This window comes from Phaethon lepturus, unplaced genomic scaffold, assembly GCF_000687285.1.
Source record: "Phaethon lepturus isolate BGI_N335 unplaced genomic scaffold, ASM68728v1 scaffold13084, whole genome shotgun sequence".
In the NCBI taxonomy this organism is placed as follows: domain Eukaryota; kingdom Metazoa; phylum Chordata; class Aves; order Phaethontiformes; family Phaethontidae; genus Phaethon; species Phaethon lepturus.
This window is the reverse complement of record NW_010532693.1, coordinates 9975-23464: the sequence shown is the minus strand read 5'-3', so window position 1 is coordinate 23464 and position 13490 is coordinate 9975. Positions and strand designations below refer to the sequence as shown.

Here is a 13490-nt window from a genome sequence, read left to right as displayed (position 1 = left end):
GGGCTGGAGCTTTCCCGCTGGAGGGAAGAAAACGCACCGATTTCCCCTTGCTGCAGCCTCGGGTAGGGCTTGTTACAGGAGCTGAACTGCTTTCTTCTACTGCTAAGACTAGATTTGAAGTTTACAGGCAGGAGTTTTTCAAGGGGTCTGTACACTTTGGGAAGTCTCATTGACTTTTAATAGGATTCAGACATTTAAGAGAAAAATAAATCACCCCGGTGGCACTAGATGATGGTATATTAATTTTGTGGCAAACTGAAGTATGAAAATTCTAACAAACTTCCAAAGCAATGACTAACGTTCGGTAAATACTGAAGAAAAAGCTACAAAGGAGTATCCCATACGGTGTTTTCCCTCCTTTTCTTCCCAAGTTACTTTCTGAAGGCTCCAACAGCTTCTCCTGAGGGCATCTCTAAGCAGAACATAAACAGACCATTTATTTAGATGCAGGAAATTTTTTCTTGTTTCCCCCCAATCACATATAAACCCTGCTGCCATCACTGCAAACATCCACAGTCCTGTGTTTCTGAAAAACATGAACTAGAGAAATCTCACATTAAATAGGGACTGCTGGCAAGGATGGACTTAGTAATTCGTGAGCTTCAAACCTAGTCATTTTTTAAGACACATTTTCAAACTTCACACGATTGCATATCACTCCTCTTTCATCTTCCTTTTAAATTATTTGCAGCAACCCACGCTCTAAACCACCCAAGCAGAGGTTCAGCCACCCGACCATCAGAGCCGCAGCAGCACATGGCGCAGGGGGGACAAACGCAACGCACCCCGCCTCATCGGGAGGCTGGGGCAGCGTTTTCAGCCACTACCTAAGAGTTTTGGGCATCTTCCTTCCTGGCAATCGAGGCAAGAGTAACTGCGACAGAGCAACTGGTGTAAGCAAACTTGCAGTATTTAAAAAAAAAACCCCAAGAAAAAACCTGCAGTCTCTGGGGTAGGTTTTTTTTGTTTGTTTGTTTTTGTTTTTTTTGAGATAGGGAGTAGAACAGCTGATCAGCACAGGAAAATCAAGACTCCCAGCTTCTTGGCCTAAATCTCCCATTTGCACTTGATAGGAAAAACTCCAAAATGCCAAGAGCAAAGCAAAATTTCACAGATAATGCAGGAAAATGGGACTACTCAAAGGATTTAAAATGATGCAGATGTGGGCTCTTATTCTATTAAAGTCTAAGTTATACCCGATTTCAGTCAGTTTACGATCCAAGAACCTACTTTTCTTCAGGTCTCAGATAAAAGCTTTCTATTCTCATTTTAGCCTGCTCAGTCAATAAAAAAAAATAATCAGGACTGTTCATTTTCTATACAGGTAGCTTTTTGTTGATTTAATTGTCCAGATTGTCTGTATCAAGTATTCTTATCAGCTTAACTTGTCATAAAGTTGTATCCTTAACAGAGTCACTGACTGAAATGAAGCTTAAACTGCTATCAGGGACATCAGTAGATACAGTAAACAGCAGGCATAATTCAAAACAAATTCTGGTTTCTCCACGTAAATTTTAACACTTGACCTTCTGATAATTTATGGAGATCATTAGAGTATAAAGAGATTAAATGGATTAAAATCAGTCATCCTCAGGGTTGAGTACTGCAGACTGTGATGGTGATGAGGACTTAAAAATGACACTGGTCTTCCACCCTTCTTCCATTTCAAATGCCCAATATGTCAGAATAAATGCAAAGATATGAAAACCAACGTTCAGTTCCATGCTTGAAGTCTCAAGTTGCTATAATTTTTTTCCTCATATACCTTCAGAATTAAAAAAAATACTTTGCATACACCTCCACTCGAAAGAAAATTCTGCTATGCTGTTCTGCAGCCTAAGGAGCTGCTAAAAAAGAACCTCTCCAATCGCAGCTCCCAATTCAAGGAACAAATTCAAACCTTAGCAAATTACAAGGGCAAGAACTGATTTTTTATTAACCTATTTTACAGACTCTCAAGAGGAAAATGAGTCCTGTCAATAGTTCTTCACTGCATGAGACTAATATCTTATCAGAGCACACGGCATTATTTCACTTTTACATCTCTCCCTCAAGAATACTCCCTTTGATGAAGTAGTTCAAGGGCAGGCATCACAAGTCTGTTGTAGCAAGGTACAGCAAATGGATCTGAGCCGCATTAGGACTTCATCAGTAAAAAATACACATGATAAAATTTAGTTTGACAAGCAACACAAATGTTTGCATCACCATGGTGCTACTGGAGAACAATACCTTGGACCACTGGTCACTTTCCTTTCAGGTGAACTTGATACCAGTGCAAAGGGTATTGCTGAAACTAAGCCACAAAGGATCGAATTTATATTATGAAGTTTCTGAGGTAGCCAACTAATTTTTTTTTTTTAAGTCAGATTAAGTAAATTACCCTTTTGGACCCAAATAACCTCTTTTAAACATCTATTATACAACAATATATATACCACCACCATTTTTTTTAACAGCTATAAACAAGTATCTTGCAAAACTTAGAGATGACTCCCATTTGAAGAAGTGGGAGAGAAACAAGAAACAAATGAGCGCAGTAGATTTGAGGGACAGGCACATTTCAAGATACGACTTTGAGGCATGCTCAGCATACCTGAAGATGTAGTTAAAGACATTTATAAACTGTGCCTGTGTGTTGGTTTTGGCTGGGATAGAGTTAATGTTCCACATAGTAGCTAGTATGGTGTTATGTTTTGGATTTGGGCTGAAAACAGCATTGATAGCACAGGGATGATTTCATTACTGCTGAGCAGCGCTTACACAGAGCCAAGGCCTTTTCGCTCCTCACACCACCCCACCAGCGAGTAGGCTGGGGGTGCACAAGAAGTTGGGAGAGGACACAGCTGGGACAGCTGACCCCAAAAGGGGACAATCCATACCATACAAGGTCATGCTCAGCAATAAAAAAGCTGAGAGAAGGAGGAAGGGGAGGACATTCAGAGTGATGGCATTTGTCTTCCCAGATAACTGTTACGCGTGACGGAGCCCGGCTTCCCTGGAGATGGCTGAACACGTGCCTGCCCGTGGGGAGTGGTGAATGGATTCCTTCTTTTGCTTTACTTGTGTGTGCAGCTTTTGCTTTACCTGTTAAACTGTCTTTATCTCAATCCATGAGTTTTCTCACTTTTACTCTTCTGATTCTCTCCCCACTTGCACCCTGGGGGAGTGAGCGAGTGTCTCTGTGGGGCTTAGTTGCTTGCCAGGTTAAACCACAACAGCCTGCCAAGCAATTCACCACCCTGAAGAATCTCAACTATCAGTCTCTGGCAAAATGCATTCTGCGTGTTTTTTTTCCCAGGATGCTGTGCACGGTTTTATTTTGAATAAATGTTAACCATGTTGTTAGTTAGATACCCTATATGTGCATCTGTATGCATACTTACACCAATTCCCTTATCCATTAAAGAACCTGCATAAGCAGTAATCAGATTGCGTGGTAGGTAGGGTAAGCAATCTTAAGAGAAAAAATGTTATTCTACAACTTGTGTGCTTTGAATGAAACCTGTTTTTCCTTCTGAAGAAATTCTTGATGAGTTACACAGGCAGTTCATTTGTACATATCATTATTCCATTTCAAATATGGGCTTTAGATTTTACTGGTGCATGGTCCATTGCCAGCAACAGACACACAAAATCCACCAGCAATATGGACCTTAAAATGGTAAAAAGATGACACACTTGAAGAGAATTCTCTTTATAGTTTCATTTAAAAAATAAAATAGGCAAAACTTTAAACGAGGAACATCCCATTCCAACCAAAAATTTAAAATATACTTCCATGCTAAAAGCAAAAGTCTGGATGTGAGCCTCATGGAAGCTGCCAAGTAATAGAGAAAGAAACTTAATCTTTCCCACTACTCGTACCCGTGTCTTTGCTTTCCTGGCTTACAGGACTGTTGGCATTTTTACTCGACTGATCTAAATCCTCAATTTTATTTTCTACTTCCATAGCACTGCTTTCCACAGGACTGTGGGAAGATTCTTCACCTATTTCTGCTTCCATTTTTGTGACTAAATCATGTTCTTTATCTTCCACATCCATTCCTTCCTCTGTTTGTGCCAGCCTATGTTGAACTTCTTCCTCCGTTTTACTTTCTGATTCCTCATCTTTCCTCTTCGCTTTAAACACTTCAACTCCCATCATCCTCAGGTAATGAAGTCTCTCGTTCTTTGGCACAAAGGCACGGAGTGATGTCTTTCCCTGCCAACCACACAGCACTATAGGACACTGAAGATCATCAGGTTTTCTGCAAATAAGCAATTATGTTCGGTCAACTATGAGAAAGTTAATCTTCAAAACTTAATTTTATAGCCATACCCCGGTAAGTGTGTGCACAATCTTTAATAGTGAATGAATTTTATAACTATTTGTAGAAGAAGCAAGTACATTGGTCTTAACTTCAATATCTAAACGGGTACCTGCTTGTCGACAAGCAAGTAAGCAAAAAAAATAGAGCTCAATGCTATTAAATTTCTGCAACAGGCAAAACAATTTTCTTGCTCCGGTTCCAAAACTAATATAAGCAACAGCAAGCTGAAAGTTTACATTTAAAAAGTTCTCAAGAGCTTCTGATACTACGCCATCAAAAAAAATGAACTATGAAAAAGTTTAACTTTTTCTCCTCCAAATGCTGGACTTCACAGGGAAGCAAACAAACATGCAGTGATACTGTGGACCTCGGGCAGAACTGCTAGCTTTCCTTTATAAAGCTAAATTCTACAATTGTTTTAAGAATTCAGGCAAGATAGCTTCTTTCCCTGTTATATTCTGTATATGCTGTCTGGTTTTACTGTTGACCTCCCTGCATCTCTAAGACTCCACTTCTGGTTTTGCTGAGTGAAAATAAATTCTTGTCCAAGTTTTAAAACTGTGTAAATGGAAAGCAACATATCTACTTACTCAGGGTCTGGGTCGTACTTCAGAACTATGCTTCCCATCGCTACAGGGAAGGGAGGTTGAGGGAACAAAAACCAAAACAGATGTGTTACTTGGCACAATGTTAAAATGACTGTAATTTGAAAACGTTCAAGAAAACAAGTTTTTAGACATCCACACAGCATATGCTGGTTAGCAGCTATCTACATCAGTACAGTAAACTATAGACAATACAAGTTTTTATTCTCTTTTTTTTTTTCCCCCCAGACCAAAGTATTTATATAGTTACAAAAGCAATTGCCAACCCTGCCCCCTCCCAAACCCCAAACAAACAAATTAAAATACAAAACCACACAGTGGATTAATTTACTCAGTGATTCTAGCAAGAAACTTTTACTTAAGTAAAATGAACACTAAGAATATGCCAGCCCAAGCTTTAGAAAAAGTTTTCTTCCTATTACGTCTCATCAAACACTGAAGTAAAAGGACCAGCAATAGCTTGGAAATAAAACAACACGAACAGAAGACTGAAAACCAGTCTTCATTTCTTCAAGCATCTGGTGTAGAGAAAATAACAATTTAACGAGTAGACATTGCTCCCCCTATTTAAGAAAAATCAAATCTGAGTGACTATTTGATACATAAAATCATGACAAACAATTGTAGATGACAGACAGTTTCAGGTGGAGCATAAAGATCAGTAGCATATTATAAAATTTTTGTCCATCAGATATTTTAAATGCTGCTTTACAGCACTGCTTCACAGAAGTCACAAGTTTAGCAACTCTTCTGTTCTCTGGAGTTCATAAACTTTAAAGGCTGTGATCAGAAAGGACTAGTTTTCTAGTAGCACACAGTTTCAGTAATGCTTACGTACCTAATCAACAAGTATATTTAAGATTAATTTAGTTCAAAATTTTTAGCAAACAGTTTATGTGACAGTATTTTCATAGTCTTCTGTGTACTGTACAATAATAATTTTGTTATAGCACAAATTAGAAGGCTTACCCATGTCTTTGACTTTCTTCTGTGTTTCACTGCTGAACTTACTTAAGAAAGGATTTTCCTGGGTTAGCAGGATTTTAACATCTTCTATGCAGACGTTTATAATCCTTGCATGAATGAATGGGTACAGAGTATAAATTCCCTGTTTAATAAATAAATAAAATTATTTCAAAATGCAATCTCTACTTTCTGAAGGAAAAATGTTAAAAACGGTATGTCCTTTAGCTAATATCAGAAAACAATTTTCACATTTTAAAACATACTGAAACTGCAAATTGTCATTAATCTGACAAAGTTACCGGCAACTGTGCTATAGGCTCTAGAGGAAACCTCTCCTTTGAAAATACAATGCTATGTAATTACCTCTTGTGCTAACCTGAACGCACATCCGAACTGTTCACCATCACTGTTGCGAGACCAGACTTTTATCCCTGTGTTAATAACCTGCGAACAGCAAAGCCAATAAGCATCATTAAACATTATAAACTCTAAATTACCACTGCAACCTTTTTTTCCCCCAACTCTTTGACTAAAAGGAGGAAGAAAGGATAATTCTGCTGTAATGTTTGTTCATTTGAGCTGGACACTGAATTCATGTGAAAATTCATGCAAGGGAAAAAGGAATTCCCACTATCAAAACATAGTTGTCTCTCAACATAAACAGTTTTTACTCCTTTCCATGTTGCAAACTGAATACTTGTGAGGAAGTGTTAAGTCTTAAAATGAGGGCAATGAACTATTAAGATCTAATTTTAATTTTAGTTTGAGTAAGAATTTTCTGGGTGATTCTGGGGAAGTCAATCAAGGATGGGATTTTAAAAATGCACAAGTGTTTAGCAGTAGGACACTATACCCTTTGTGGTACTTAAGAGTCTCACTGCCTGATATAATGCACCAGTGTCTTAAAATTTTGTCAATTATATAGCCTTTTCCTGCAAGTGGGATAGATAACTATTCTTTTATCTCCAAGATCTGTTGCAAAGATGTAATGAATATCCTCAGAAATCTTCACTATTTGACTGGACGAGGCCCTGAACCATATCTGATCTAGTTTTGAAGTTAGCCCTGCTTGGGGCAGAAAGGAAGCTGGACTAGATGACCTCACTATTCGACAACTTTTAAGACAAAGCTTTAGCATTTGCAAGGCATTTTCCATGGGGAGTAATATAAAACAAATGATCATTTTTCTCTCTCATTCATAAAAACCACTTCTTATCCTATTATCATTCAGCTTAACAACTTTTCAAAATATTCAGTTGTTGAAATTACTTTGGGTAATTCATAGAATCTTTGGGTTGGAAGGGACCTTTAAAGGCCATCTAGTCCAACCCCCCTGCAATGAGCAGGGACACCTTCAACTAGAGCAGGTTGCTCAGAGCAACCCATCCAGCCAGACCTCGAAGGTTTCCAGGGATGGGGCGTCTACCTGGGTGACCTGTGCCAGTGTTTCACCACCCTCATTGTGAAAAATTTCTTCCTTATATCTAGTCTAAAATGATGTCATGTAACACAGCCAGATAACAATTCAGCTGAAGTTATCCATTACTTTTGGTACGCTTTCAAAGCTCGTAATACTTTTATAACGAAGGGGCTGTCCTGGTTTCAGGGCTCATAACTACCATAGTGCCAATGTAAACTTATGAAGGTACCTGAAGACCACGTAACAATGCTGGTACACACAGAGCAGTTACATATTCCCTTCCTCTACTTTTAAGTTCCCTTCCATCTGCCAAAAAACAAACCAATACTAACCTTGCAGGCTATTATTTACCTCTTAGAGACAACTCTTCATCTCTTTAACAGAGGAGGAGTAGAGAGGAAAACATTAGTTCAGACTCAAGGAAAAAAAAAAGCCTATCAGAAAGCTAATCCTCTATATAAACAATAAGCTTGGCAATAAAAGTTCAAGGAGACATCCACTGATGCTGATGATCTCCATAGTGAAAACCTGAAGAGATGAACCATACCTTCATCTTCTCACTGTTGTTCAGAAGCACATTCCTTAGCTCCTTAGAAACCATGTACAGCTGTCTCTTCTTTCCTTCTTGAGTTCGAGTTAGTAAATTCATCTTGGGAAATGACGGGTCCAATGCATAAAACTTCCTGTGGCCATAATACTTGTTTTGATTAACTGAACAATGAAATTACATACTCAAAATGCATGGGTTAGCCCATTTCCTCCAGCTCTCTCTGCAAACACTTAATGCTTTGGCTCCAGAACACAAGGATTAAACTTTCTAAGATGCATGACATCAGAAAAGACAAGCTGTCATAGACACTAAGATTGACTCAAAAATTTCCAGTGCGAACTAGAGTTGGCTATTTTCACTTTAAAAAAGTATAAGTGTCGAAGAGAGGGGCACCTGGTGCAAAGTTAGCAGAAAAGTTTTATGTATGACCAACTAGACCCATCTTTTGTGATGAACCGAACTACTAATCTTCCTAAACTACTAGAAATCTTACTGCCAAAACAGAGTCCTTTTTTTCTTACTGGATAGGCAGGAACAATGGATCATCTTCAGGGAGAAACACAAAAGGGTCTTCTTTAAAACCAAACAGCTTCATTTTTTTAGATGGTGGAGGCCTAAAAAGAAAATACCATTGCACTGTCCATTTTTGTAAAAGTACTTGGTTTAAAATCAGTATATTCAGTTCACTTAGTCAACCAACACTTGCCTTATGGTAATGACAGTATGCCAAACAGAACACTGACATTTTCCTGTGCTTCACTAAGACAACACTACCCACAATTTAACTTCTTAAAATGAGGAAGTGAAAGCAGTGCTTGAAAACAGAAACCACAAAAACAAGTAAACAGAGATTGCTAAGTAATTGTGAAGACAGTAAAGATCTTCCAAGGTTAACTTCTGAAAGTAGTTTTTTTCATTAACAGAGAAGAAAGAACTAACAGACTTTGCAAATGCTAATAAAAGCAGTTATTTTCCTAACTTGCCGAAATAAAAGACAGAAAACGTGGAAACATAGGACAAATGAGCAAATTCATTAAAAGTCCAGTAACAAAAGAGCTATAGAATACTCAGCAATTACGAAGCTGTCACAGGACAAATATTTAGACATGGTCTCTTACCCACATACTCCTTCCTTTTTGCTTTGCTCAGTGTCTGAATTCTGCAATTCTTGCATTTTCTTAGACTCTTCATTTTCATCAAGTGTTGGTTCTTCAGTAATACATTCCGAACCATTATCTGAATTAGCTACTGTCACTTCAGTATCTCCTGTTCTTTGTGGTAATTTCTGATGAACCTATTTCAAATTATAGTATTTTCAACAAGGCAAAACTAGTATCTAACTTGTAATGAAAGGTACCTATGTTCTTTCTTTGCATGTGCTTAATTCTTATCCATTTGTATGTAAGTGCTTAAACAGATCCATTTAGGGAGTTAATCTCATTAAGTCACGGTATCATACTAAGTTGCATTTATCTCTAGTACTGCTCTGAACAATTTCTTACCCACTGTCCAAGAAAGCTATTTTTGTACCATTTACAAAATCAGGTTCAAGCACTAAAAGACTATTATTAAGTCAGGATCTGCTGTTTTCCTCCGAGCACTCAAAGTGACACATGCACCCTGCTGCTGTACACTTTCTGTAAGAGTGCTACAACATTAAACTTAGAACAGCATAAACTGTTCGGGTAACGCTTGCTTCTGAATAACTGTTTTTTCCTTACTGCCACATACATTTTACTCATAAGGTGTTCTAATGCACCAAATCAAATAGAACAGCTAAAAGGGATTCACACAAGAAGTTTCTCTCAAAAATATGAGCACTGTAAGAGATCAAATAAATCGTGTCAACTTAAAATCCTGTTGGCAGGATTTTAAAGACAATTCACAAAAAATGGATTAAAGTCAGATGGCTGAAGCTGCTGCTGCTCCTAACAGTTTTACATCCATTTCCCCTGCTGCTGATCTGCTAGACTAATCTGCTAGTGAATCACTCCTGAGCAACCAGCCACAGAGTAAGATAAACTGAAATCACAATTAGCTTACAACTCAGCAGAAAAAAAGTCTTCAGCGGAGGGACCACACACAACTGAAGGAAGTGACAGCTTTAGCTACTCTAATCTGCTTCTGTAATTCTTTCAAAGCCTCAATTTTAGGTTCAAGTTTTATCTTGCTATTTTACTGTGATTTCAAAATCCCTCCTCCTTTTTTTTTTTCTTCTATTTTGAAAGGAGATTTTTTTAAAGTTCTTAAGGGATTTAGAAAATTTTTATTTTTAATTGACACACTGAACTATAACTGAAAGGCAGATACAAAAGAGTTATAGTATGTTTTCTATTATGTAAGCTTATAAAATAGTTATTAACATTTAACATTTTAGCTCTTTTAAAAGAAGTTACCTTCGGCTGGCGTTTATTCCATGGCATTGGAGATTTTTTTATTAACACAGCCACAAAGAAACCTCCTGTGTTCTGGTGGTGTGGCAATATCCTAAGACTAGAGGCGGGGAGGAAAAAAGGTAATGTTGCAGTATGTTCATCATCAGCATTCAGGCTCTCACAAAGTACTAGAAGTGTCACATTTATATTTACTTTCAGGATAAACTCAGTACTCCTAGTAGGAATGCACAGATTTAATTTATCAAGCTAGAAACAGGATCTAAAATAGAGCATACTGGCAAAATAACTTGCATCAGTGCAACACATTCGTTTCACCATTCACATCTGAGCCTTAATGACTCATTTCTAAACACTATTTTTAGCTATGGCAAGTCTTTCATAGAAAAGAAGTCATATTATTAAAATGTTAAAAGTTTTACATACTTTCCCAGCAATTTTGGCTCTGTATCTCTATCGGATGCAAAGAGTTTGACTTGTTTATGTGAGTACTTATTTCTTGTAAGAAACTTTCAATAATTTCTTTCAGTTCACTGGAATTTAAATATTGTGTACTGCCATTACATATGAAGCAATCAAAATATACTCAGGCCTATACAAGCATAGGTCTATTCTGCAACACATTCCTAATCTGACCTCCTAATTATAATTTGCCCACCACCATACAAAGTAACTATCAAAACCACATAAAATCTACTCTGGGAAAACTTACCAACGCTCTAGATTCATTGCCTTTAGCCTCTCTTCATCTTTTACTGGAAACATAGTGGGACGTATTTGTGTTTGTCTATTCGAAGGCACATCTTTCCACTCTTCAAACCACTGTCCATCTTTCAACATTACCTTCAAAGGAGTAAATATAAACATCATGAAGAATATGGGTCATCATATTACAAGTTTTAATTAAAATACTTCCAAATCAAAGTTCAGATGCCAAAGAGAGAACTTATTTTGTGATATAGTAAATTAAGTTCTTTAAAGTGCATTGTTCCTATGTGCATTTTATGTGTGCACTTAAGAGCAGGAGATTGTTGCCAGCTGTACCTCTTTGCTCCACTTTTTATGCTTCAAAAAGCGTGTAGGCAAGTAAAGACTGGTGCAGAATCAACTGCAGTGTTCTCCGTTAACCTTCCAGAACATATAGAATACCAAAATCCAAAGGAAGGACAGTGGTGTAATATACAAGAAGATTAGTAAGCAATCAGATTTAGGATACGTTACTTCTTTTTCTCCATGAGAAAAATGGCTGTGAGACATTCTGCTATCGGCAGCTTCCAAGCAGCATACAAAGGAAAAGGGTTACTGCAGTCTAATAGAGATTAAAAATGAGGAATCCCAATTTTGTTACATAAGAAAGATGCAAGAGTGCAACACAACAGCTTAGTAAGCATACAGCCCCATGACACAGCCCTATATAGGTCATAGATAGGGATCTTTTCAAGGAAAGTTACTTAAGAACCATGTCCCCGTGAATTTTCTAGTGCCTGTATCTTTATCCAGGACTCAGAACACATCTATAAATCCACTCTAAGATACTGCGTGGACATAACATCACTTCATTGCATATAACTGTGAAAGCTTTTGAAGGTGGCTTAAGATACAAGCAGAAGGTTAGCGCCAGAAGTCTTGTAGCAAGGCATTTTGAACGCTCTTTAAGCAAGAATACCGAAGTGGAAAAAAATGGGAAATGGGAAGATTTGATTTCAGAACTCTAGATGCCTGTTTCTGTACTGGATGCTATGGCTGGAAGAAAGGTCACATCCAGGAATGTGTGGGGCAAATGCATAAGATTAATGACTGAAATGAAGGCCTGTTTTTGTTGTTAAGGCAACAGTTGTTAAGTCACAGCGATGGTGACTTCAGGACTGGCAAGTATGATGAAGTGTTTTCATACATCTGGCTGTGATTGTCTTGAAGGTTTAATTAGTGTTCTACGGCAAATTGAAATGTAAGATTTATCTAGACTAAAATTTTGCTAAGAATGTTAGCTCACTGATTTCAGCATCATTAAGTCTGCCATTTCTCAGACGCTGATCAGATCACACCTAAACTATTGTGCCTTTGCATGTTCCTGAAGTAGAAATGACTGTATTCCAGAATTATTATTTCAGGTCCAAATATGTTACATGTCATACTGCTAGATGGAAACAAGGTAAGACTGTGATTCTGAACTGCGCTTCTTTGGAATTCATGAGTTCAACTTGAGAGAAATAAACAACTGGACTGATAAATAATTGGAAGTACAAACAAGTCTAGAACTATTTTGGATGTACTAGAATAACTGCTTAACAGCCCTGCTCCATTGAGTTTTGGTTTAGCAGTCTAACTACACAATGTAACTGCTAGAATGACAAAGCATCAAAGAACATGCTGAAGTCGTCTTCTACTGCACGTTTTGCTAGCTGCTTATTAGGGCAGAATAAAGACTGAAAGTGTTGCAGAAGTAGATTAACATATCTGAACTTATGGTCTCTTCCTTCAAGATTCTGAAATAACTCATTTGAGTTCACTCATCACCTGGCTCAAGGAGAGAGTACTGAATGCTACTTCCAAGCACCTAAGAGTCCCTTGAACAAAACCTTATTTTTATTTTGCTGTTTCCAGAGATTTACAGTCAACTGATGTTCAGGAATATTCAGTGTAATCACTAAGTCACAGAGCTCTCATTGAACAGACTTTTCACCAGGAAACAAAAGATCACACCAAGTAAAAACAGCACCAAAGCACAGAAACACAATGACGAGCTATCCAGTGAGGCTTGAAAAATTACAGTAGCAGCAAATAAGGGCTGAAGAAAATCTTGCAAACTTTCAACATATTTTATTAGCCTACTTTCTAAAATACCCAGTAGGGAGAGTTATATTTCAACTGCAAACACAGAAATAAATGTTACAGGGAATACAATATTCTCTTACTGATTTTTATGTATATATTTTGTAGCCTTGTACAGCACACAGAAAATGTAAAGTTAATATCATAAAGCCACAGTCATGCATTTTACATTTATCCTTCAGGTACAAGCATACAATTTAAACTTTTGGAACTGTAAGAAAAAATAAATCAGGTAGTTTCTAAGCTGGATTTCCAATGACAGAACATAAGCAAATCTTCATCCCATGCATCTTGTTCATTAGCCTACACACAGGCACGAACCTACAGACTGCACCACTGCAACAGACTAGTGAAACGGCGAGAGAAGACAGAACAAGCAATGGTGTTGCAAAGGCACACGCTCATAACTAA

The 13490-nt window shown here is 37.6% G+C and overlaps 1 protein-coding gene across 1 annotated transcript in view; it reads right to left on the bottom strand.

The window, feature by feature from the left end:
* Positions 1-3684: 3684 nt before the first annotated feature.
* NSUN2 (NOP2/Sun RNA methyltransferase family, member 2) overlaps positions 3685-13490 on the bottom strand; it is a 19707-nt gene continuing 9901 nt past the window's right edge. The window contains exons 9-17 of the mRNA XM_010284926.1: positions 10960-11090; positions 10251-10347; positions 8973-9148; positions 8376-8468; positions 7852-7987; positions 6248-6328; positions 5888-6026; positions 4904-4943; positions 3685-4250 (exon numbers count right to left, since the gene is read on the bottom strand). Of these exons, the coding sequence (XP_010283228.1) occupies positions 3845-4250; positions 4904-4943; positions 5888-6026; positions 6248-6328; positions 7852-7987; positions 8376-8468; positions 8973-9148; positions 10251-10347; positions 10960-11090 (1299 nt within the window). The 3' untranslated portion in view covers positions 3685-3844. The remainder of the gene's footprint in view (positions 4251-4903; positions 4944-5887; positions 6027-6247; positions 6329-7851; positions 7988-8375; positions 8469-8972; positions 9149-10250; positions 10348-10959; positions 11091-13490) is intronic.